The sequence below is a fragment of the Halichoerus grypus genome, chromosome 3, assembly GCF_964656455.1.
Source record: "Halichoerus grypus chromosome 3, mHalGry1.hap1.1, whole genome shotgun sequence".
NCBI lineage: Eukaryota > Metazoa > Chordata > Mammalia > Carnivora > Phocidae > Halichoerus > Halichoerus grypus.
This window is the reverse complement of record NC_135714.1, coordinates 149,213,327-149,239,919: the sequence shown is the minus strand read 5'-3', so window position 1 is coordinate 149,239,919 and position 26,593 is coordinate 149,213,327. Positions and strand designations below refer to the sequence as shown.

The 26,593-nt window shown below is 41.2% G+C and overlaps 1 protein-coding gene across 2 annotated transcripts in view; it reads right to left on the bottom strand.

The window, feature by feature from the left end:
• GALNTL6 (polypeptide N-acetylgalactosaminyltransferase like 6) overlaps positions 1-26,593 on the bottom strand; it is a 1,190,952-nt gene that overhangs the window by 184,737 nt on the left and 979,622 nt on the right. For both annotated transcript variants that reach the window (XM_078069438.1, XM_078069439.1), the window contains 2 exons: positions 21,079-21,264; positions 16,506-16,689 (listed from right to left, as the gene is read on the bottom strand). In XM_078069438.1, the coding sequence (XP_077925564.1) occupies positions 16,506-16,689; positions 21,079-21,264 (370 nt within the window). The remainder of the gene's footprint in view (positions 1-16,505; positions 16,690-21,078; positions 21,265-26,593) is intronic.

Genomic DNA, 26,593 nt, shown 5'->3' with positions numbered 1-26,593 from the left:
ACCTGCAGTCACACGAGTTCTAAATGACGGTACCTGGTCAACTCGGTCCTTCTTACTAATCTTGCTGGGGCTCAAATGTGAGGGAATGAGGAGCCTGCAAAGGCCAGGGGATGAGAGCCAGGAGGAAGGGGGCTGCCTAAAGCAATTCTCAGGTCCCGAGGGCAGATTTCATCGACTCCAGTGTCCTGAGCCAATCGTGTCTGGAATACAAATGAGGGACAAAAAAAGATGCCTTCTCTGGTTTCTCTTCAACTTAAGAGCACTCTGGTACCTACAGACAGCAGTATCTTTGGAATGACAAATGGTTATAATTTCTCCCTTAAATTACGGTTTTCCTACAAACTATAAACCTAAGATTTCCAGAATGTGGAGAAGAGAAAATATTGGGCATTTTAATTAAAAAAAAAATTGACCTATTGATGAGGCTATTGTACACAATATCCAGCTTGGAGTCTGATTATCCAGGCATAACGGACATTTGTTATTGTGTCAGTCCAGAAGAACACCCCTGGCCTAGGGGTTAGCACCCCAACACACACACACACACACACGCACGCACACGCACGCGCACACACACACACACCCCATGTGGTCTATGGTCATGGACTGGTCTATGCCAATCCACCCTGGTAGCAATGACTGGGCCAGGAGCAACCATGAGCCAGGCTGGGACAACTCATGTCTTTCGCAAGGTTGTGAGACAAGCACTGTCTGCTGTCTGGCGGCCTGGGGAAGTGAGGCCATATGGATGAGAGAAGCCGAGACCAGAGACAGAAGTGAGTCCAGATGGTGTTCAAGGCCCAGATCCTGCTGTTGTAGAAGTGAGGCCCTTGCCTTTCCTACCACTGGGTTTTATGGGTCCAGGGAGTCCCCTTTCTACTGAGGCTGGCCTGAGCTACGTTTTGGTCACTTGGACTGGAAGGTCCTGAGCTAAGCACACAGGATGTCAAGTTGATTAGAAGGTGACTTTGGGAGCAGCCCATTTTCTTCTCTTCCTGGTTTTGAGCAGCATATTTCACCACCTAATTCTCCTGTTTTCTTTTTAGAACACTGGTTAAATAACATTTCTCATTAATGGAAAAAGCGTCGAGTTAGAAGTTCTTGGTTTTGCTTTTCTTGACCATGTGACTTTGAATAAGACATTAATTACCTATTTCCTCACATGTAAAGTGGATATTATAATACATAAGAAATTACTCTGTAAACTAAGTTGCTAGACAAAATTCAAGGCATCATTGTTAATAATAGCAACTGTATTTTGAATATTATTTTGAAGTAATAATATGACATTTCATTTGTCAGTATCTGAAAAAACATTTTGGTGTCTTAGGGAAGATGCCTATGGAAACATACCTATCCTCTCTATATGTGCTCAGAGGGATTCATTTGGGTAACTAAGCATCCAGGTTCTAGAAGGTAAAAGGTTCCTTTAGAGATGCATAGTTTAACATCAAATACCCTGTTGAGTGTTAATCACATTAAAGGAATGGGCATTCATGGAGGAGGAGAGAGGTGAACCCATACTAAAGTGAGAGAGTTTTGATGGCAGCACAAGCTGGGTCCTTCAGGAACACTTGGGGTGTCCTCAGCCAGGGTATAGGCGGTTATTCGGCAGGTGTGGGGTCGAAGAAATAGGAGTGGGAGGGGAATAAGGAAGAAGTGATTCCTTAACATCCCAGCAAAGGGCTGATCTTATCCTCTCTCCTTGAGATCTAGTAAGGTATGGTTTCTATGGAAACAAGGCCCAGACAAAGTCCCTCTCTCACTACCCACCCACACCATCACCCAGCGCTGGGAGCAGCACCGGTAGGATGGAAGCATATCAGGGAGAGGCACTTGTCTATTCCTGGGCCTGAGTTACATGCTGGCTGAGGAGGCCAGCCGCCCACAAACTGGCCCAGGGTTAGTTCTCTCAGCAAATGTAGACTCTGCGGAGAGGCATTTTTGTATAAGTCATATTTCTTTGCAGCTTAGAGAGAATGGTGGTAATTTCAGCTTTATCACACACACAGCCCATTAAATTGGGGGTTGTTACTGGTAGAGCTAGTAAAAAATGTTAAACTAGAAAGCACTTTAGAGTCTCAAAAGCATTAGGAGGGTCCAATTTAAAATATTTCAGCAAACTAGTAATACAGGAAAGGCACATCGGTGTAACTTCGTTCTATCTCTGTGTAAAATCCCAGTTTCACCTTGTTGAAGACCTGGGAGTAAAGAATTAACTTCCCACTATTCCCACACGGTGAAACAGGCAGATTTTAGCATTATTGCTTTTCTATAGTAGAGAAATAGTGAGGCATCTGGGAGTCGCTCTGGTGTCGGATTTAGACTCGAATTTCACTGCTGTCAGTTAATTGTGTGACCTTGAGCAAGTCACTCAACTTCCATGAGCCTCCATGTCCTCATCAGGTAAATGAAGATAATAAGAATTATTAGCAAAAAGACTGTTGTGAGGACCAAATTCAAAAAAGTGAAACACCTAGGGCATTAACTGGCAATTATAGGAGCTCAACAAACGACAAAAGCCATTTTTGTAATGATGATTAGTAATTTTTAAAATCTCTGCTTGGGTTTGTCTTGTGGGAGATGGGATATATGAACATTTCCTCTGACGTGTATATCCTCACTCGGAGGTGAACAGTTTCTTGAAAGACAACCTCACATCACTTTAGACTTTTTTTGTGCTTAGAATTGCCCCTCAGTGCAATGGCTTTAGGACCTCAGCAACCATCAAGGCCAATATCCTTGTGTTTTATTGATCAGGTCCAGAGAAGTAATTTTCCAAGATGACAAATGAAGGGAATGACCAACCTGGGGTCTGGCCACGCTTAACGTCTATGATGGCTGCCCTCTGCCCTTCATGACTGACCGGAGCCCGCTCCTCCTCTTTCCCATCCATTTCTCCCTAGTGCTTTTCCAAAGGTCCTTTCCCAGAAAGTCCTTTGTTCTCCTTGCTTTCCCGAACTCTCTCCTCCCACCTTCCTCTTTGGGCGCTGATCTTTCAAAGTGCCGCCCAGAGCTTACCCCTTCCGATTTTCTTGGCCCCAGTCCCTTTTGGCAGATCAACTCCAAGTAGCTTGCACAAGCATCCACTTTCGGATGAATCACCATGCTTGTAGGTGTTTGTTTATGTCTTTGTCTTCGTCAGCAGACAGGGAGAGCAGATACAAGGCTTCAATTTTCTCATACCATGCTGGAGTTCTAGATCAAAATACATTAACTGCAGCCCCCAGGCTTGCACAACAGAGTCTCGTTAATCATATGGCAAATCAATGAACCCGGGCCTTTTGATTCCCAGTCTTGTTTTCTACCTCTCGTGCCAGCCATTTATCTCCGGGATCTACCTTTTTTTTTTTCCTGTCCCCCTGTTCTTTCAAGAGAGCTCTGTGAGAGGAGATCATCAGAAAGACTTTGTCACTATATTAACTCACCTGTGAATAATGGCACCGTGTGGGCTGCCTGATGATTTTACAATCAGGGTTTATTTTGTCCTTCTTCAACTTGGGACACTTTGGACATTCTGCCTGGGGTTTATTTGTCTGGATTATGCAGGGTGCATTACCTTTAATTTGAGTCAAGACCTCCTTTGCAAAGCCCAGGATTTTGACCTTTTCTCAATGCTTTCTTTTAAAACAATTTCCCCTTCCTTCCAGCAGGTGGCAGTATAACACAAACAATAACCTGTGCCAACTGCAGTTTTGACTCTTAGGTTCACTTTAGCATTACAACAACAGGAGTCTCATTCTGGGTTAGATTTCTACAATAATTCCAAGTTGAAAAGATAGGGTGTTTCTAAAGATTTGATCTATCGGTCGTCTTTTCGCTGCCCATCATTCTTAGACATTTTCTCAGGTAGGAAGATTTAGCCTTCGTTATCTAAGAATTCCTTTATATTTTGCACTTGAAAATATAAACCAAGAGAGGATCCATAGGTAAAATTCTCTTTTAGCTGTTTTATTTTATGCAGTAGTCCTAATGAATTTCTTGTCGCTATATTTAATTCACTATACTATGTTAGTTAAGGTGAAATTATCTGGGTTATAGATGTAACCTCAGCTGAGAAAATGGTCTTTCCGTGGAATTTATTTGAATGTTTAGAAGTCCTAGACAGACACATATTTACCGGAGCATGTGTCTTTCAAAGAGTTATCTCAGCTTCCTAAAGTTAGTTTATTTTTTAGACTCAGCACAGTTGACGGAATTTGATTTCTTTAATTTAGTTTCTCAGATTTTGTTTAGTTATCCATAACTTCTAGGGAATTTTTAAAAATAAAACTGGAAGAAAATATTCCAGGTCCCATAGCCTGCATGTATGTGGAGGACAGCGAGATGTTCTTGCATGTCTGGGAAAGGGGACAAGAGGTACATAAATGAGACTTGAAATCTAGAACGCCAGACGGAACAGACACAATGTAAGGAAGGGACCCATCTCCGAGGTTTGGGGCTGAACAAACCAAAGCTAGGGATCATTTAGAGCATGCAGCTGGGTCTCCGGGACTAGCACTGACCAAGAACTTAGAACTTAGATAGGGTTGAGTCAAAGGGAGGGGGGTCATCTCATGCCAAGACACAAGACGGAGATGTGACAGAGATAGGACAGCTGTGGACACTGCAGCAGGGTGTCCAGTGAGGACAAAAGCCTCTCTCTCTCTCTCTTTTAAAGATTTTATTTATTTGACAGAGAGAGAGAGAGAGATATCACAGGTAGGCAGACAGACAGACAGAAGGAGAAGGAGAAGCAGGCTCCCCGCTGAGCAGGGAGCCTGATGCGGGGCTGGATCCCAGGACCCCGAGATCATCACCTGAGCCAAAGGCAGACGCTTAACGACTGAGCCACCCAGGCGCCCCAACAAAAGCCTCTTTTTAAAGATCAGCTCACTCAATCTGAATCCAGGGGAAGCTAGCAAAGAAAGATAACATTTCAGCTAACCCATGTCCCCTACCATGACTATCCCTCGTACCAAGATGCCATCCCAGAGAGGAGACTAGAAGAAATCTGAGCTGAGCAATTTGGAAAGGAAAACAATCCTGATATGGAATTAGATTTTTGAATGGACTGGGTTTGAACTGAAAATTGACTGGGAACTCATTTGTAAGAGACCAAGTCCTGGATCAGAAGGTGTCTTCTTGGTGAGATCAAAGGCTCACTGCTGTCTAGTGACCTCAGACCCAGGAAGGAGAGCCTATGCGTTGAGCAACTTTGGATGCTCCCCTCCCCACAGCATGGACCACCCTTGGGGCCAAGAGATGCACCCCTGCACACCTCTTACAAACTATGTCCTGGATTCTGCATTATTCCCTATACAGAGGGTTCCAAGCCTGCTTCTAAGGCCTGTGACATCTTCTTTCATTCCCTTCTGTGGCTTGGAGTTTATACCTCAAGCTGAGGTGTGCCCAAAGGAAGGCTATTTTTGTGGCTGGAATAGGACATGTGGGCTTCAAGCTGCGTGTGCCCACGGGCTGTCACGGTGCAGGCAGAACAAGTGGAAAGGGAAAGAGGTTAGCCAGGGGCTGCTGTATTCCCCCTTGTTGCCGTAACAACCTGGAGAACTTTCTGGAGGAATTCCACATGCACACCTGGCCCTGCAGGTTGATTTGTGGGTCTATTTATCAAGGGAGTGGGTAGAACAAAATTCATTAGTGTACCAGTTTGATTTATAACTTCTAAATGTTTAGACATGAGCCACCTGGACCTTCGTGTGCACTCTTCCCTGGGCCCCGAGCACATCAGGAGTAGACCGCTTGCTCTCATGGAAGGAGGGCTCTGCGCTTCTGTTGGGTTCAGTTTCGGAGGTGAAAGTTACACTTCTGTGCATCTGGGTTGTGACTGGATGTTTGAAGCCTGTTCAATTATTGTCCAGATGGTGATTTCTACTACTATAAAAAGTTAAAATTTAATTCTCGGAGCAGTGCGAAACAAATGAAAAATACTTGGCAAGTCTGTTTTCTTCTTGAACTTTTAAACTTGTGGAGTCGGAGAGGCCTGTTCCCACACTGACGTTATGGAAGCGCAGACCCCAGATTTCTCTTGCTGGTCACACACAGCCGTGCCCTGCACGGTGAGCCTCTCCTTATATGCCATTCAGGCCTGCTTCCTCTTTTCTGGCTAATGATGTAATTCCTTTTTTTTTTTTTTGTCTCATTTATACTTCTAATTTATCATTCTTTGCTCAATTTCTTCTTCTGTGTACCCCTTCTGGAAGCCCTGGATAAGTTTTCCTCCCAGTCCAGGGCAGCCTGGAAAACTCTCTGGCCTTGTGGATCTCCCGCTCCCTTGCTCTGGCTCAGCTGATTCCACAAGCAGGATCTAGGCCAAGTTCACTCTTTGTCTTCCATTCTTGTTCCTATTGATGGAAGAACAAGCCAAAACATAGGAGGCAGAGATGTAAACAATGGACATCTCAGTGTTTCCACAGAGTTCCATAACTAAAGAGGGTTCGGTCTGGAAGGTGCCCTCTAGGTCACTTTTGGGTCCGAGACTGAAGCCTAAAGGCTCTGGCTCACCATGGCCCAGCCAGCATGAGGCCGTCACTCTGACAGATGGCTGGGCCTGGGCCTTTCCAGTGAGTTATGCTGTGTAACTCCCTTTCTCAAAGTTCATTTTGTTCAATTTCCACTGGCACTCCGAGAAACAAAAACAGACATTTTGTTTTCCTTAACATATTTCCAGATGGATCTACCCAAGAAATATGAGACCAAAAAAAAAAAAGAACAGAAAAGAAAAGAAAAGAAACTAAACGTTATCCCTGCCATTTGGCATTATAACCACTGCGTACTTCTTTGAAGGGAGGAACGATGGTCTTGACGAAAACCAGTGTCTCTGTGAATGTGGCCTCACTGTGGGTGTTGCTCCTGGACGGCAAACAGATCATTGGAACACTGAACAACAAAGACCAATTACTTCGTTATAGGTAAGCTAATAAAAGTATATTGCTTTTCTAATATAACTCATTTCTATTTATATCAAGGGAAGTAAATACATTACTATATTTTACTTTATTTTATTGCATTTTATTTTTGCTCTAACTTTGTTAGAAGATTGAGATAGGAATTGCCTCATTTCTGAATCTTTTCAGTTGTATGTATGACTCATCTCTGAGCACACTCTCACTGCTATGGACTGAATGTTTGTGTCCTCCCAAATTCATATGAAACCTAACCCCCAACATAATGACGTTTAGAAATAGGGCCTTTGGGAGGTGATTAGGTCATGAAGATGAAGCCCTCATGAATGGGATTAGCGCCTTATGAAAAAGGCACCAGAGCGCCCCCTTGCCCCTTCTGCCAGGTGAGAACACAGCAGGTCGTCTGTGAACTGGGAAGCAGGCGCCCAGCACCACCAAATCTGCCAACGCCTTGGTCTTGGACTTCCCAGTTTCTAGAACTATGAGAACTAAATTTCTGTTTATAAACCGCCCAATGTGTGATATTTTGTTATAGCAACCCGATCAGACTGAGACATTCACCTACTGCCACATGTGATCTGGAATAAAGACAACTCACCTCAGAAGACCTCAGCAGAGACTCAAAGCCAGGCCTTGCCTCCTTTTTTGGTCCTATGATTCATATGTATCCACTTTCTTTTAAAAATAATTTGAAGTGATTTACAAGCAAAATTTGTATATATGTCATTGTATATATGATGGTAATACAACCATCATAATTATAACATAATTATAATAATGTAAAAACATAAAATAATATAATATAATAATGATTTTATGTATATATATCTGTGTGTGTATATATATATCTGTGTATATATGTGTATATATGTGTGTGTATATATATATATATATATATACATATATATATACACACACACACAATCATGGAATTGGTTTCTGACCATTAGCCCTTGCAGCCAAATGTGTTCTATTTCTGTGCAGAGAATTTAGGACTAGAGACTTTCAGTTGTCCACTGTCCAGCCCTTTGGGTCAAGTCATAAACCCTTCTCTCCTCTGATTCTTTGCTCAGGCCCAATATCATCAAAGCATCATCAAGCCATAGCCAGCTGACTCCTGGATACAGACTTTACTATTTATCATTTTTTCCAATATAAACATCCAAGGCTTCCTCTGAACACTACATGTAAGGGTTTGTTTCTTACCTTGACTTTCAGATTTGTGTATGTTGTTCAGGCTTGTTATGCTTATCTATCTACCTCCCAGTTCTAAGACTATAATTTTCGCCAAGTCCACTGGTCCCTCCAGCCCTGTGCTCAAGCATGGCCTTTTGGGCATCCTGCTCATAGTGCGCTGCTCTCATTGGGTTGTAGGTGTTGTCTAGAATCTAGACAGCCCAAGATTTTTTTTTTTTTAAGTAGGCTCCATGGAGCCCAACATTGGGTTTGAACTCACAACCCTGAGATCAAGACCTGAACTGAGATCAAGACCTATACTGAGATCAAGAGTCGGATGCTTAACCTACTGAGCCACCCAGGCATCCCTAGGCAGCCCAAGATTCTTACAGCATCTTGGTGTTTGTTAGAAATAGATACAACTGAAAGATCAATATCATTACTTTATTGAGAGCTTGCTTCTTTGTCAAAGATTTTGTTATCTTCTGGACTGTGGTTTTAAAAATGATTTTGTCATTTATAATATAAATTATTCCAGGAAGGCCTTCTGCTACCAGATAGCTTTTCCTAAAACGTTCCTTTACCATCTCTCTTCTTTCTACATGCAGAACAAAAGCCTTCTGAAGTTTGGTTTCAACCAGAATTTATTTATTTTTTTTTAATTTTCTACCATTCTACAAGAATTACCATTGTATTCAAATGAGTCTGTGTGGGGAAACCCTACAAATACAGTGCTTAGCAAATACTGTGCCACAGCATTTCCTCGTCTGGTATCCTTTTCTGAAAAACTCTCACCTCTTCTTCAAATATACACAGGCTTGTCGGATCATTTCCTCTCCTGAACTTATATACACAGCCCTGTTGGATCATTTCCTCTCCTGAACTTAATATTTATTTCATCCATTTGATAAATATTTATTGAGTGCCTGTTATGGGCAGAGACTAGGTATTAGTGATGCAGGGCAGAATAAATTGAATAAAACAGTCCTTCCTGCCCTCACAGAGTTTCCATTCTGGTATCCAAGTTAGCAATAATTAGAGGGGGAAAGAGGGAGTGGTTGCCTGGAGGAGGAAGTGAAGAAGACAGCAAAACTGGAAGAGGTATTTTAGCAGGAAAGCCTCAGGTAAGAAAACAAAGCTGACTGTGCCCAGGCCTTGGGTCTATATTCCTGTCTTTCGGGAGAGAAGGAGAGAGTTGGGTGATGGCAGAGGGTTCTGTTAAGTTCTGCCACACTCTGGTGTGATGGTGTCATGGGTAGAGTAAATGTTGCTGAAGCCTGGGGACTCGGGAGGGGGCTGTGACAATACTTTCAGATGTTCATGGAGGTTTTCTCCTCAGGTAAATGGTGAGAGAAGGCTGGGGGCCCACAAACAGGAGATCTGGTCAGAGGGTGATTATATCACAGAGCACAGAACCCATAAAATTATCCAGATAAGAAGTGAATGTAGGTAGAATCAAGTCACATCTTGGCGAGTGGGGGAAGGACACAGAAAACAGTCATCACACATGAGATGGAAAGATGGACTCAGGACACCTGTTTGGGAAGCAAGCAAAGTGGTTAATTGTTGAAAGAATAGGTAAATGGACAAGAAAAAGTCATCAACCCATTGTGAGCTCCATAATTCTTTGACACATAGGAAGCCATTGCTAAGTCTTAAGTGGTGCAGTTTTATTGATAACTGTTGGATGACGCTGGAGGTCTAGGGGTGATAGGCTGATTCTGCCCAGGGGTGCTTGAGATGAAAAATTCAGTCTCAAGTCTGGCTATAAAGGGGCTAACTAACCTGGCAATAGTGAAGCAAGACCAGGAATAAGAGTTGGAAGTCCACGGTTCAAGAGGAGATGTTACCATAGAAAAAGGAGGGGGGCTAGAACAAAAGTCATGGTAAGGTTTGGGTAGAGAAGAGCCAGGGTGTTCCGGGGTTCCACTGGGACCACAGTCCTGAGTGACTGGTAAACAGGGATAAAAATCTCTCTCAGGATGAAGGACTAGGGTTTCACCTCCTTTTGAAACAGTATAACCTGCCAGGTCTCCTGTGATTCAGCAAACCATCATGGGAGCGGTGGCAGAAACAGAAGGTTCAAAAGTCCAAAGCCAGGCTCAGAAACCAGAAAGAGGCATCACAGAGCCAGAGCTTCCTCAGAAACCTGTGATCTCAAGAGAGCAGGGCAAAGGAAAGAAGAGCAGGACCACACCACTAGAATAATGGCAGTGATTGTTGATTTAGGAATTAATTTGCTAATGCTTTTCTGGATGCTTGAAGCAAGGAGAAAATAGTAGGGATCATCTTCCTGAGGTAAAGATCATTCCCTCTGGAGAGGGAGGAAAGAAAGTCATTTTCTGGTGAGCAGTCCTGACAAGGGGGAAGTATTCTCACGACCCGTTGGTGAGAATTGTTTATCAGATGGTGATTCTCCCAGAGACCCAGGACTATGGCTGGCAAAGAGCCAGGAGAGAGCAAGGGATGGGGAGGGGTCTTCAAAGGGGAGAGACGTGTAATGAACAAGTTTGCTGTGAAACATCTCTGTCAGGTTACAACATTTTACTTCACGTTTAAAAAAAATCTTCAGTGGGGTTTCATTCTGGGCTTTTGAGGAAGATTGATTTTATTCAATGTTTTAATTAGTTTTTAAGACCCTTGAGCCATTTCTGTTCCTTTATTCTCACCCTCTACAGTTAGGACACCATTTAGGAATTTGACAGTATTTTTCCCTAAACATTTTGTCCTTTTGCGGTTGTCAAATATTGAATTAGATCTTGTTATAAACAGACCAGAAGCCAGCATTGTTGACATTTCCCTTCATTAGGAAGAAACTGAAAGCTGACATTTTCAACCTATCAGCTCTAGTTTGGTCTACCGGTAAGAACACAGTACGGGCCATGAGGCAATCTGGTTCCTTTCTTGCTCTCATTACAGACTCACTATGAGACATTTATAAAACTATTTCACTTAATGGGTGCCTAAGTGTCTCTTCAAAGGAGAGGAAAAGTATTGATTACCTCTAGGATTTAAAGTCTGAATGAATGAAAAAAGGCATTGATTTGAATCCTATGAGACTGAGTAAACCTAAAATTTGAGATCTGAATGAATGAATGAAGATGTCAATTGAAGTCCTGATGTTTCCTCTTATTAGTTAGTTAATTTTCTTCCACTGTCTCTTTATTTGCAAAACTGGAAAAATAACAATAGTTACTTTTTCCTGTGCCACGCATTATGACAAAGGATCAATTAGATAATGTGGTGAAGTGCTTTACATGGTGTGAAATGCTAGACAAATGTTAGGTTTTGTATTGCATATTACACAGGCTTAATGAGGCAGGTTACTTGGTTAGATTAATTGGCTTCTGGAATAATGTAAAGTTCAGGCAAGATCTGTGGTTGAGGTATTGGAAAGCTAAAGTCCTATTTCACTCCTGGAACTCATCATTAGACTAAATTGATGAATGTATTTTTCAACCTAATCCCCTCAAAAGTTTGAAACTACAGTTTTAAAACCCTATTCATAGAGAATTAACTGGTAGGATGTTGAAGCCAAGGCAGCTAAGACTATGGTAATTTATGTGCCTCAGTTGGATTTTTTGAGGAAAGGGGGCAAAGTTTGGAAGCAATTAGTTGGAGATCACAGTAAAATTCATGAGAATATTGACTTAGCTTGAGAAGTAGAGTATGAAAAAAAATTCTCCCACCCCACCAAACAGATGGTCCTAGTTTAAAGGTGGCCCAATAGGGGCTGGACAGAAAAAAAGGAAAATGAGCAATACCTGATTCAATCCAAGAGGAGAAGACCTTTAAAGTTACCTTTCTTTCTTTACATCCTACAGTACATCCATGGTTTGACCGGTCCCTTTTTCCATGGGGAGTCAGTTTTATTCCTTACTAATTCTGATTCAGTTCAGGCTGACTAATATTTGGTCCAAACCCACATGGAAAAACTTTTGAGTAAAAGAGATTATCTTTACTTTCAAATTCTGAGCAAAACTAAGGTGCTGCTCAATCCCCACTGGAATTTGGATGTTAAGTGGGATGTTTAAATTTTGAACGTCGATTAATGCAATCTGTCAGATCTGACAAAACTTGTTGTTTATTCCTGGCAACAAGGAACTTTTTTCTCAATCTGTTGTTCTCTTCTTTGCATTAATAAAGTGAAGTTTTTGTACTCACCAAAGGAGAAAGAACCCCTTTTCCTCCTGGCTGGTTAAGCCTGGGTCCATGGCCTTCTGAGCAGAGTACTGGCTAGATCTCGGCTGCACTCACACCCCGCTAAGGGCATCACTATTCATGCTCTGAGGTATTTCTAGGTTAGGTAACTGGCCTAGATGAGGAGTCACTGCATTCACACTGATATGTCTGCAGACATAGGGGTTTCTGAGAGAATAAATAAGCATTTGTAGCCTGTAAAGTTATTATCCCTCCTCCCCCCAGGTGTAGATATCCTTATTCTTAAAATTTGGGAAATTGGTGGTATATATGGGTGGAAAATAGAGAATGCCTGTCCTCTCTAAAGACCATGTACAAGAGTTCCATTCATGATGGTTAAAACGCCCAAGTTTTAGAAGTCCTTGAGGAATTGTGGAGATCTGCCAGAGGAAGACTGACAGAATAAAGGTAATTAATCTACAAGTCAAAGACTTTCTACAAAGTTGAAAATTGAATGGGCTGCTGAATTGATCGTGAGTACTTAGGCAAAAGGAAGCATGATATCCTTTTGTGCAAATTCCCTAGAAATTAACTTTATTTCTATGATTGACAGACTGATACATTAGGGCCTGAGTCCCTGATACAGTGGATGGGCTATTTCATGCTATCCTTGTGAAGAAGTTGGAGAAACGTGGACGAGGCTGCAGGAGTAAAGTGAATTTACCTGTATCGAACATTTACATCATTGAGCATGAATTATCGCAGGATTCTGGAGGACCTGAAAGGCATGGGGATATTTAACCCAGAAAAGGAAAAAAAGTTTCCTTTTTTTCCCTTTTGGGGGAATAAGCATAACAGGTGTTTTAAAATACTTTTAACAGCTCTATCATCAAAGAGGAATTAGACATTCCTTGTATCTCAAGGAGGAGAATTTGGGATTAGGGAAGCAGATTTCCTAATGTAAGGGAAAAGGTTTCTGTCAATCAGTCTAATGGAATGGACCGTCTTTTGAGGTAGCAAATATTATTTTCCTCACAAGTTCAAGAAGAGGCCAGTCACCTTTCTAGGACATTATTTAGTAGTTGCTTGTATTAAAGGGAAATTGGATAAGATAATTTCTTCTGGTCTTTTCTAAACTTCTAGATACTGAGATAAGGTTGGAGAAGTTAGTGATCTGAAAGCAAATGAACATCTTCCTCTTTTTCATCATGACTAAAGGAGCATATTATGTTTTGTCACAGAAAAGGCTTACGTTCCTAAGTGCCTGGGATTAGAGATAAACCAGGAATAAGGAAACTTTATAAATCCACAAATAACAACAATTTCCTAAAAGCATCACATCATGATATAAGCCATCAGAAAGGGGGCGGGTACTGCATTCTTTTTTTCAGAAGACAAGAATGTTTTTCAGATGTATTCAATCCAATTGGAATTGTGATTGCCATATAATAATTTGAACTATGAATATTGCATTTTCTCTCACATTCTAGGAGCAGTTTGTCTGAAAACCAGATCCCTTTGCAAATGTAAGTAAATCTTTTTATTAGTGTTTGAAGTTATCTGCAAGTTTTCCTTTTCCTCCTTAGATTGTGGAGGATCTTGATTCCCATTTTAGGAAGTTGATAGATTTTGAATTCTTCTGACCACGTGACCTATATTGAGAAATACAGTTTATACCTTGACCCATATATGCATTATAACTGAAGCCAAATATTTGAGAAATAACACTTATACTTATGCACTGGTATAATACCCTGAAATTTTCAATTCCGTTCGTTAATAATTACTGTTCATGCCCCACTAATTTCACAGAATTTGCAGATGAGAAAAACCCACTACCATAGTCAATAGTTAGTTGCTGGAAACGCAAATAATGACAGAATAAATGAGAGAATGGAGGTTTTGCCACTTAAGGCATTCCAGAAACTAGTTACGGAAAGATAAAGTTTGCATATATACTGCATGAAAAGTCCTGGGGTTTGCAATACATTTACATATTCCTCTTCACTTCCTTTCTTCTTGTCTTTTCAGCCTCCTCTCCCCGCCTCCCAGAGAAAACCACACACCCCTTACAGAAGCCACCCGAAACATGAAAGTCCATGCGAGAGATGCTTAGATAGACTTGCATTCACTCTGTGTATCTTAAAGCTTTACATCTAGAGAAGCAAGTTTTAGCCTAAAGCACGTCTGTCTGTTTACGAACACCTTCAGGTGACTATGAAGATAATGCAATTGCTGATACACTGCTCATAGCTGCTTGGGTAACCATTCTTTTATTATCAGGAAGGCAAATGCAATTTTTAAGATCAAAGTGGACATCTCTTGGAAGCTCCATTTATTACAAAAGGCTAAGGTGTCCACATTCCTAGGAATCAAAGGGACTGAAAAGCCAGAAAAGCAGTAGTATTCAAGAGGTGAATGCAATCCTTGACGGAGAGCAACCACCGAAGTCAGTGACAGGAACAAGAGGTAATTTAATTCTGAAAGTTACCAACTCTGCAAGCTCTGGGGTTAAGCGAGGTGCCTGATAACGGTGATTGCCACAGCCGGGGTCTGCCTGACACACCATTTCGGCTGCCAGCGCAGGGACTGAGAATACTTGCATAGTTTTCACCATCTGAGATTCCCTTGGTACCATTTTGAACCCATTTCCGCCGAGAACAGGAGCCCCACTCAGCGACTGCAGGGGAAGTAAAGTAGAAGGTCATTATAACCCAGGCACTCTTATAGAGTATTTGGAAAACCATCCTGGATGAATTCTAGCCCTGAAAACATGGCCACCTCAGAGAGTAGCAATAAGACTGTGGCCGTTTCCCTATCAGCTGCCATCTAATGGCAGTTCCACCATATTTAGGGTCCTTTTGTATCCTCCCCCAAGCCCCAACCTGGCTTTAAATCCCCCGTAGACCCCTTTGCCAAGGCTTTCCGATGGTTAACTTCAGGAAAGCCCGACAAACATCTATCTCTCCAGCTGGGCCCTCTTCAAATGCTTACTGGAAACTCCACCGCCAAAGAACTTTTCTAGTAGTTTTGAATATCCTTGAAATCTTGGCCAAAGCATTTGGAAGAGTAACAACGGGTCTTTATTATTTCTTCTCAACAACTCTCCAGCCGTTTCAGAGTATGAAGAGGCCTTCGGAAATTCTGGATACTTGATAAGTGTGCTTCATATTACAAAATAAATCTTTTACCTCTCCCTTTTCATCAGGCTAATGTCTTCTGAAATCCCCTCAGCATTCCTGAGAGTTTATCTTTCCAGAGACTAGAATTGCAAGAAGTATTTTCTTGATGTTTATTGCATTATTTTTTGTAGTTTAAAGGGTTAGTGTTACAGAAGTTGGTTTTTATACTTGGGAGCTTCGCCACTGCAAACTTTTACTGCCCATATTATTAACGAAAAGACAATATTGATTTTAACACATTTTAAACAGATCCTTAGAAAGTATGCAAAGCCTCAATCACAGACATTCTTCTTGTCCTAAGAAAAAATATATGATAGTTTTAAATTTATGAAAATTTTAATGTGATCAAAAGGATACAGCCGGAGGAATAGATAATAGTATGCCTTGGGCAATCTCTGGGCTGACTTTTGGAGAAAGTTCACCATTCGCCGGTAATGGTCCTAAGAGTTGGGCAAACTAAGCTAAATATATATATTTTTTCTTTTTCTTGAGATGCACAATTCTCATGTCCACACTGAAAAAATAAAGAACTTAACTTTGTAGAGACCAATAGATTATTGTAAATTCTTATCTATATAGAATTTAAATTAATGGCAGGGTTCTCAAAGATTATCCTTTTGATTGAACTCCCCAAGTTTAAGTTATGGGAGCACCTACTCAGAAACACCACCTTCCCTCATAATTCCCAACAGGGTGTAAACAGAGGCTTAAATACTGCTTCATATTTTATATCATTTAAAGTAAAATAGTTAATTTAAATGATTCTTTAGGGAAAAGGCAAAAGAACAGAGAGAACTGAGAAGAGGAAGAGAACATCTACAAGGAGAATATGCATTTTCAGTGAACTCTGCCTTTTCCTGATTCTCATGTCCACACACTTCCTCTGATGCTTAGCAAAGTTTGACAAGGGATGATCCATGTATTCGCTGCAGCTTGTAATTTGCTACAACTTGTAGGTCTGACTTTTCTCCAAGGTGCGGATATTGTTGCCACCTGTTTTCATCCATTTTATTAGAGATAATTGTCCTCATGGGTCCCAAGTTGACACGCCTGAAATGAGTTACCTGCCCTCTCTCCCGCGGCCCCTCCCTCAGCCGCTACTCACTCGAAAGGGTCGCTGGGATCTGCCCTCTGGAGCTCTGGAGGGATGGGGATCCTTTTGTAGTACATTTCCCAGTCGAAGGCGCCTCGCATGGCATCCCCAGCTTGTGCCTCATACCCAAAGTGATTGTGGTCAATGACATCGATCATGGGGCACACGATGGTTTTGTGGTTTAGTGCAATTTGGTCTGAAAAATGAAAGCACAAAATAGGAAATGGCATGCCCGCCTAGGCCATCTATCATTTTTCAGCAAAGAGAAGCCTACCGATCCTTCCTAATGCAGGGATGCTGCTTGCAGCCTGGTTTCCTGTCGTTGTTAGGGCACTTTGTGAAATCTCTTCCAAGGCTGGACTTAATGTGATGGGACAGTGACTAGGTACAATTAGTGTTGTTGTATTTTCCTTTAAGAAAGTTATGTCCCAGAGAGACTTGCGGAAGTCCATTTAGCTCTCCCTCTGTCACATTTTTGCTCTGACCTGTCCCCAATCTGTCATTTTATAGTGCATCCAACATGCGTGGAGTATAAACAGTACTTGTGTTCCTTCAAGCATACAGTGGGAGCTTGCTGAGAAAATATCGTCCTCCTTTCTGGAGGTTCCAAAATGTAAATATTTAACTTCATGATTCTTTTTTTTTAGCCTCTAATCTTAGGATGGTCATGATGGCTGTTCCCTACTAAATGCTGATAGATCACACAGAGAATTCTTTGCTCTCAGGCTTACCAGAGATTTTGCCATGTTCTATTTGGCTATTGTCCTTTGATATAGACTCTGTTTATCAAAGCTATACAGTTTTATCTTTTCTCATTCTAACCAAAAATATTTTAGCTGGCCTGATACTATGGTTCCTATTCCTGCTACTATCACATTCTTGAGCAACTGCTAAGTGATTTGCACTCTTGCTACTTCTCATCCTCCCAGCAACCCCATAAGGTGGCTACTATCGTCATTCTCAATTTACGAGTGAGGATACTGAGCTCAGAGAAGCTAAATAACTTGTCAAGGGTCACTCATCTCTTGAGAGCAAAACCCAGGCTGCAACTCCTGCTTAACAGTCCAATCCTAAAACCTGGGGTCTTTCCAGTTCTCCATGGTGCTTCTCGTGTGATAGCTTTTTCAGTTCCAACTCCTTCCTTTTCCATGTAGATAGTATTATGGTGAGACTTCAGCAGCACAGGGAATTGGCGTTTACACACTTTGCCTCACCTGGAACAGCTACAGGTGACGGAGAGTTGACTATTGAACAAGAAGGGCTCGAACTGCTCAGGTCCACTTAGAAATAGATTTTTTTTTGATATAGTACAGTGCTGTAAATGTATTTTCTCTTCCTTATGATTTTCTTAATAACATTCTATTCTCTAGCTTAGGTTATTGTAAGAGTACAGTATATAATACGTAATACCATACACAGTAAGTGTCAATTGACTGTTTCTGTGATTGATAAGGCTTCTGGTCGACAGCAGGCTATTGGTAGTGAAGTTTTTGGGGAGTCCAGAGTTACACGTGAATCTTCGACTGCGCAGGGTGCTGGTGCCCCAACCCCTGTGTTGTTTAAGGGGCCAACCGTATTTTCTCCCCAAGAATGTGCACTCAGTTGGTATTTATTATAACAAATATATTGTCTGAAAGAACTTTTAAGTATGAACATCTGCTTTCTGGTTATTTGGACGATCTGATGTGGCATGTGGAATAAAATACATTTAAATATCTTAAAAAACGTATCTTTTAGAAATAATGAGGTTTGGTTATTTCAGTATTATTATTTGGTGGCCCTGATAAGGCTGGGTGGGGAAGCCACAGAATCCTGTAGAAGATCCCTCCTGCATATTTATATGTCTGCCTGCCCCTCCCTCCCTCCCTCCCTCCCTCCCTTCCTTCCTTCCTTCCTTCCTTCCTTCTTTCCTTCCTTCCTTCCTTCCTTCCTTCCTTCCTTCCTTCCTTCCTTCTTTCTTTCTTTCCTTCCTTCCTTCCTTCCTTCCTTCCTTCCTTCCTTCCTTCCTTCCTTCCTTCCTTCCTTCCCTCCAATTCAACAGCTATTTATTGAGTAGAAATTATATACCTGCCACTTTTCTAGGTTCTGGAAACACAGCAGTGAATACCAACCACAAAAATCCCTGTCTTTAGCAATGGAACAAAGACAATCAATATACATAATAAATCTGAATTACATAGTGCGTTCGAAGGTGATAAATGTGATAGAAAGAGGATAAAACAGGGCAAGGGGAGTATGGAATGCTGGTATGTGGCAAGGTAAACAGCATGGCCCCAGGAGGCCTCTGAGAGCCTGGAGCTTACCTTCATATTATTTCAGCTAATTGGTAGACAGAGAGACCCCTAGCACTATTTCAGGTGATTCTTCAGCAAGCACTCTGTGAGCATCCATTTTCACCTGGGAAAGTCTTATAATGGGTTTTAATCTTTATCTAAGTGGTGTTTCCCCATAGATGTCTTTGGCAGAGGAAGCATCATTGCTGTGTCCAAAATATCTCTCCTAGCACCTCGGCACGTATTTTAGTATTAAGGTTTCAGTGACTTTGTTCAATCAAATTCAGAATCAGGTTGATTTACAAGTTCCTTGACCAACAAGGAGTCCTAAGGTGACCCAAAGAGAATGAGTCTGTTAAATTAACTGTCAACTCTCCCTTCAAATTTCTTTTTAGCTCTCATCCAGCTGTTCCAGCTTAGGGTGAAAGCAGCATGACTAATTTTTCATCTAAGGCTTGTGCCTACATTTCAATTTCCAGGGATCAAACAAACAGACTCTTAATGGGAAATTGAAATTCAGGTATAATCCCAAGGTGAAAAATGAACCAAGAAACTGTGTAGCTCCGCCTGTTTTTTCATTTTGGATGATGTGTCAGGACACTGATAGAGGAAAATAAAAAAAGATAGTGATCCTGAGCTTGAATCATTTCTTATCCATCAGGCCTACAGGAAATGAAATGCTTTAATGAGAAAAAGTGGGTTTCTCTTTATTTTCTCTCTCTCTCTCCTCTTTTTTTTTCCCCTGTTAGATTCATATGAACAATCAGAGGCTTGATAATTGGCATTTAGGAATTGCTTTGGTTCATAAATAAATTAGGCCTTTTGCTGACTTCCTTGAGTATTCAACACCATATAGGTCAAATTCAGTTTGCAGGAATCTCACTGTTGCTGATGAAACTCTAAATTGCTATGTCCTTGGACAAGGTACTTTTAATTAAAAGCTCAGAGGAGTCTCTGGCCGTAGGAGCACCGAGACATTCCTGTTGATTACGATGACTGAGCAGTTGTCTGTGTAGGTGTGTGTGGATCGGGTGATGCGATGGGGTATTAGTTGCTGGTCATTTCCTGTCTTAAATCCTACACAGTTTCAATTGATTTCCCCCCCACATCTTTTACTAATGGACCTTTGCTGGTTCTAGCTGAAATCCTACACAGTAGTCAATAGCAAATCATTCTTTCTGAGGCAGCTAATTGTAAAGGCAGTTTTTACTGGCTTTAGCTCCAAGGCCAGGGATATATTTACAATAAAAGTTGATTTAGCGAAATCTGGAAGAATAAGGAGTACAGTATGTGCACACCAAAAACTTTTAGAAACATATTTTTTTTTTCAGGCTGGCAATTTATTCCCCATCCACTACTGGACTTTATATCAGACTTCTTGGTGAAATAAAAAACAAAATAGTCAAGCTCCAACTGAGCCACACATGTGTTTTCTAGCTTGAATGACTCTTAGTTCTTTCATGTTTCTAACAGTTCAAGTGTGATGTGACAGAGAGGCTTCTTCTTTCCTGACTCTGAGCCATATTGTGAGCGTTAGAGATGTGTCATCTGGATAGGAGCTCTGAGTGTTTCAGGGGGTCCTCTGTAAATTTGCGGGGTTATATATTTAGGGCTCTAGACCCATGCCAGAAGTGGAAAGGAGAACTGGATTATAAATTCACGAAAATGTCAGGGCACTTGCACTTGAACTGTATTCTGGGGCTGAATAATTTTCTTTCCTCATTTCTTAGCAGGTCTATAATAATTGTTAAACTGTGTGTGTTTTAATCTTACTGTATATAGTGTCTTTTTTAAATATATTATTTATTTATTTGTCAGAGAGAGAGAGAGAGCACAAGCAGGGGGAGTAGCAGTGGGAGAGGGAGAAGCAGACGCCCCGCTGAGCAGGGAGCCCGATGTGGGACTTGATCCCAGGACCCCAGGATCATGACCTGAGCCAAAGGCAGATGCTTAACTGACTGAGCCACCCAGGTGTCCTGAGATAGTGCTTTTAAGTATTTTTTTCTTTTAGTATTTACCTAGCCACAATAAAGGAGAACGTCTAAACTAAATGAAACCATTTCAAACCTTAAGTTAGAGTGCAGTTGGTAGTATCTAAAATGGCAATTTTAATGCAGTTTTCTAGTTACCTATTTGTCCTCAGCTGTGGTTAAGACAGAATTCAAGGCTCTCACTGTAAAAACTGTTGAAGGGATCTCTCGCCTTTGTTGATTGCAAACTGAATAGAAGGGAGCCACACACTCCCTCTGAAGGAGAGCGGTTCCCCAGGCCCTGCTGGTCCCCAGAAGGCCACCATCAGTATGTGTACTCACTAAGGAGCGGGGGCAGCCAGTTCACATTGACCTCGCAGTGGGAGTCCAGGAACGTCAGGACTTCTCCTCTGGCCATAGATGCCCCCAAGAGGCGGGTCCGGATGAGCCCTTCCCTTTTCTTGGTGCGAACAATCCTTACTTTGGAAAATCGGGCCATATATTCTTCTAACTTATCCTTCAAGTGTTCTAGGAACGAAGCAGAGAATGTAGAGAAAGAACACAAAACATTAATTGCAACAGAATTATCTGTGGGTGTTTATGCATTAAGTGTACATGAATGATGAATCCAAGCTTACATCCATTTTTCTCCTCTCTTCATCTCGAGGGGAGACACTAATAAGATCTTAGGCCCACAGGTTTTTTTACTTTGTACTTTCCAAAAAGCTTCCTAAACTGCAAATACTGCCCTTTGTTTGAACGCTAGAAGACACAGACCCACGAGAGCTGTGCCATGAGATTACTTCCAGCCAGCTGCCAAGGGCTTAATCCTGGCCAGCATTCGCCACGACGGGCACTGGCCCTCTGGTTCCCGCTGTGTAAAGTCAGATGAACATTCCAGCATCTGGGCTCTTTTCAACAAGAGGTCTCTTTCCAGCAAAGCCATGCCTAGTTTCTGTGTCTTTGAAAATAATGCATGTAAAACCACAAGAAAAAAAAAATTATATCTCTCAGATCAACAAGAACCGAACAGATTTTCCCCCCATGGGGTAATAGCAAACTAATAAAGACGTTCAGCATCTGGCTTCTGATTTGAAGTGTAAAAGTGACTGACTTGCTGTTAAAATTAGATGTGAAAAGGGGAAGGCGGATAGATACTACACAATCATTTTGAACTTAGCTATTTTAAGATTAGAAAACAAAAATTTGAGAATGTCTCTTTGCCTAATTAAAAACAAACTGTGGAAACCAAATCGAATGAGATAGCTTATTTACAGAGAGAAAAGATCTCCTCCTGGCTGTTATAAGATATATCAATATCTTAGATCTTTAATGCCAAATAAGTGTGTTTGGTGTCTTTCTGTGGAATTTGTACTCATATAATTTACATCCCGTGCTTTCGTTCTCTCATATCTAAAGCATTAGGAGGCCTTCGCTGGAGTTTCTAACAAGGAACGTCTAATAGTCACAGAAACAGAATCTTAGTATGCAGTATGTTCTGTAGTTCCACTTTCAAACTTTCTCTGCATGTGTGTAATCAAAGGCAATATTATTATTAAGTCTCCTCCTATGATCTGTAGCAATAGGGATTCACATAAGGATTTATGATTCCCTTCCCTGTGATCCAATTTAACAGATGTCAAAATTACTCATGTTGGAATTTTATACATAAGCCTCTATTTTTATTTTCATTTTCATTTCTTCCTATTAATGTTAGTGTTTAAAAAAAAAATCTCAATTTCCAGGGCACCAGGGTGGCTCAGTTGGTTAAATGTCCGACTCTTAATTTCAGCTCAGGTCATGATCTCAGGGTGGTGAGATCCAGCCCTGCTTTGGGCTCCTCATTGAGCATGGAGCCTGCTTAAGATTTTCTCTCTCCCTCTCCCTTTGCCCCTCCCTCCGTTGTGAGTGCACGTGCTCGCATGCTCTCTCTCTTTCAAAAAAAAAATCTTGGGGGGCCTGGTGCCTCAGTCATTAAGCGTCTGCCTTCGGCTCTGGTCATGATCCCAGGGTCCTGGGATCGAGCCCTGCATCGGGCTCCCTGCTCCGCAGGAAGCCTGCTTCTCCCTCTCCCACTCCCCCTGCTTGTGTTCCCTCTCTCGCTGTGTCTCTCTCTGTCAAATAAATAAATAAAATCTTTAAAAAATAATCTCAATTTCCATTTTTTCTGACTGCCCGTAACTAGGCTTTACAAATAGATCAAGTAAAAAATTACTTAGTTTTCTGATTTTTCCTATGAAAGAATACTGGTGGGGTCTTTCACAAGAGTGTTTTAGCACAAAATAGGTTTCCTTCTATTTTGTTCTCCCTGTAATGAACAGAGCTATAGAGATCAGACTACAGAAAGCAAAGATTAGATTTGGAGTCAGAATAGACCTAAGTGGGAGGTCAGTACCAGTGAAATATATGAATATATATGAAATATCTTCTCTTACCCTGAATTTCCTCACCTACAATATACAGGGAGTTTCTCCTCTTAGAGTGTGGTGGGGTGGGTCCAGCTTTTGGTCAGAGACCTCACAGCGCTCATTCAGTAAATATTCACTAAGTCAATAAGTGGAGACCTCCTAAGTCATATGTAGTTATGAAGGGAAACAACAGCATTTCTAGCTGAAGAAATGCCTTTGCATGCTCAGCCTGAAAGATGAAAAATTTAGAATTTTTATTTCTTGGTGAGATTTTGATAATTCTTCATCTTCTATTTATTGAAAATTTAAAGAATGAAAGATTTTGGCCAGCAATAAATGAACACATATAACTTGATGGCCGTACCGCAGGTTCTCAACAGAAAGGCTGGCTCCCAAGTGTCTCCGTCTCTTCAAGACAGGTGTGCCGTGCCAGAGGCCTACCTTCTGCCCCTCTCCTCTTTGCTTACCCCTTCCCTGCTCCCCTCTGTGCAAGCTGCACAGAAAGATTCCAAAGGGCTGCACAACACAGTGCCACCTGTGAATAAGACCAGAGCTTACTAACCTGTTAGGGAAATAAAGCAGAGACCTGCAAGCCAGGTGTGCAAACAGAGGCAATGAGTAAGTGGCAAGTGATCAATCCCAGAGCTCTCTATATGCCAGTCTCAAAAGGCTTGCATTCGGTCAGGGTTTCTCACATAAACGTTTAAGAAGACGCCATATCTCATTACTGTAATTTATTCAGGCTCTGAAATCCTTCCGTATCTCCAACGCACAACTGTCATTCTATAAGTTTATTTGTAAACTGGTTGTTTGGACCACAGAAACATATTGTCTCCTGGAAACAGTGTCACAACAGTCATTGGAGATGGAAAAGAGTGAACATTTGTTAAACCCACCAAAACAGTGTTTGTTTGTGTTCTTTCATTAAGCCTCACTATTCTTTGGCAAGTACCACTGTGAGTATGGTCTTGGTCTTGGCAGTCTGGGCTGCAGGTACTTCTTTCCTCCCTGACCCCAAGGACTAACGGGGCCTCTTGGGGAGGACTAACTCTCTGTAGCTGTGTATGAAGAAATGGTTCTAGAAGACAGTCACTTCCCAGGCGGTCTAACTTGGGAATCAAAAGGTTGTTGATCACCTGGGAGTGGTTGTCCCACCTTTGGGTTTAGATTTCCCTACTTTTTAGTTTATATGAAATTCTTTGAAACTCAGCGGAGGACTATCTCTACATGTCTCCTTTCCCTCTATGCACTATCAGATTCTGTGTATTTTTCTTTGATCAAAGCCCAGTTTAACGTATGAAAAGAATCGTATGGTATGAATCCACAAAGCACAAAGGGTTTGACCCCAAATACAGTCCCCTAATTGTTCAAATCAATTCTTTTAGTTTGAACTTTGCATTAATCATTAAGTTGCTTTGCCTCAGAATAATGATCCGGTTGACTGCCCTTGTGAAGGGTTCATTCTCTTTCAGTAGTTCAGTTGTAATTTCTAATTACCCATAACTCACAATGAAGACAGGTATCATCAGTCTAATTAGCAAATTAGACTCTCATACAGTGGAATTACTGGGGATGGTGGAGATAGCTTTAAGAACATTTTGTATTTCTTTTATAAGAACAATTTCTAGATTCATTTCTAAAATATTAAAATGATTTTAAACATGATTTTATATGATTTTAATTCAAGCACAGTATCTTTGAAGATCCCTTTTGAGCTTTAATTTTAAATAATGACAGGAGAATTTATGGTATTTTTATAAAGCAGGCAGATTTCTTTAGGGACTATGAGACATTTGGGGAACCAGAAAATATAAGACCACTAGTTAAAACCCACTGAGTGGTATCCTGACAACCTGGACTAGTGAACACAACTTCAAATATGCCAGTTTTTGCCAGGGTTTATTGTATCATTGTGGGGCAATAGGGAATGAAAAGTTGTATTCAAGTGAAATTTTGGTGTCTTGCTACTGTGAATATTAAATTTAGCAGTTTTCTCAATGAATTTTCCTCTTTTTCTAGAGATTTCACTTATGCTCCATGAACTTATATGGAGAATCTATCATTCCACTTGTATATTTAATGTTAGGGGTAGCAACTGAACACTAAAAAAATCAACTTCATTGATTTGCACAGTCAAGAGTTGAGGACATGGGTTCTAGCCGTGTTGCTGACTGGCCACATGCCTTTGGGTGGGTCACCACACCCCATTTAACCTCATTTGCCTTAGCTATAAGGAAGGAAATATGCCAATTGGTCTTAAATATTTCTTCTAGTTCTATGATTCTATGGTTTCCCCCTGTGAAGTTTTACTTACAGAGTAGATCTAACCCTATCAAGTACCTAGGTTTTTCACAAAAGCATCCTAATGGTTGGTATTTTGGTGTTTCTTTGGGCTATGTCTCATTTTTGAAAGCAAGAGTCAAATCAAAATAAAGCTAATGCATGTCAAAGATTTAGTCAAAAAGCAAACTCCAGGGTATTTTCTTTGGTCAATACAGCATCTGTCTAATCTCCTGTGGTTGACTGTCTGTAAGACTGTTACTGATGTCAAAATAATGATTTTGAAGCACCGTAAGTTCATCAAAGATTTACATCTGTTCAATAAGTTATGCTTATTATGTCAGAAAAATATAGTAACAGAGTTTAGACAGCTTTCTAGTCTACCTCTGAGTAACTGTTCCCAAAGGGACAATCTAGTGACTATCAGTATTATAGAGCATGGCCAGTGTGTCCCAAGTGGAGGACCCACCAAAGGCCAAGCAAACAGCTGCCCTGTCTCAGTGGCTTACTGAGGCTCAGCAATTTGTTTTCAGCTCCTTCTATCTCCTTTGAATTCCCTAATTTACATCCCAAGGGGAGAGCAGGAGGGGCAAGGAGACACTATTTATCTGGAGATAGGGATTTCTATATTTAATTATATACCTATGGAAATGAAATGTCTTTGATGTGTATACTTTGGTGTTGGCAAAATGTAGTAGAGCATGACTTTAAGATTATATAGAATATGTGCTAGTTATGAGGTTTTTTTTTTAAGATTTTATTTATTTGAGAGAGAGATTGAGAACAAGCAGGCAGAGGGGCAGAGGGAGAGGGAGAAATAGACCTATTGCTGAGCAGAGAGTCTGATGCGGGGCTTGATCCCAGGACCCTGGGATCATGACCTGAGCTGAAGGCAGACGCTTAACCGACTGAGCCACCCAGGTGCCCCTAGTTGTTATGAGTTCTGAAATGTAATAGAATATAAATATGTAGTAACATAAATATCTTCCTTTTCTGCTTAATCCTCACAACACAAATATACTGTTAAGTACAGCCCTCAGTATTCTGGATAATTTGAGGTTATATCAGAGTGACAAGAAGTACTTCACCATTAGAGAATATATCTTTCTATTTCTCAATCCACTTGGCATATGTCATGTGTGTATTTTAACCCAAAGTGGCAAAGTTCA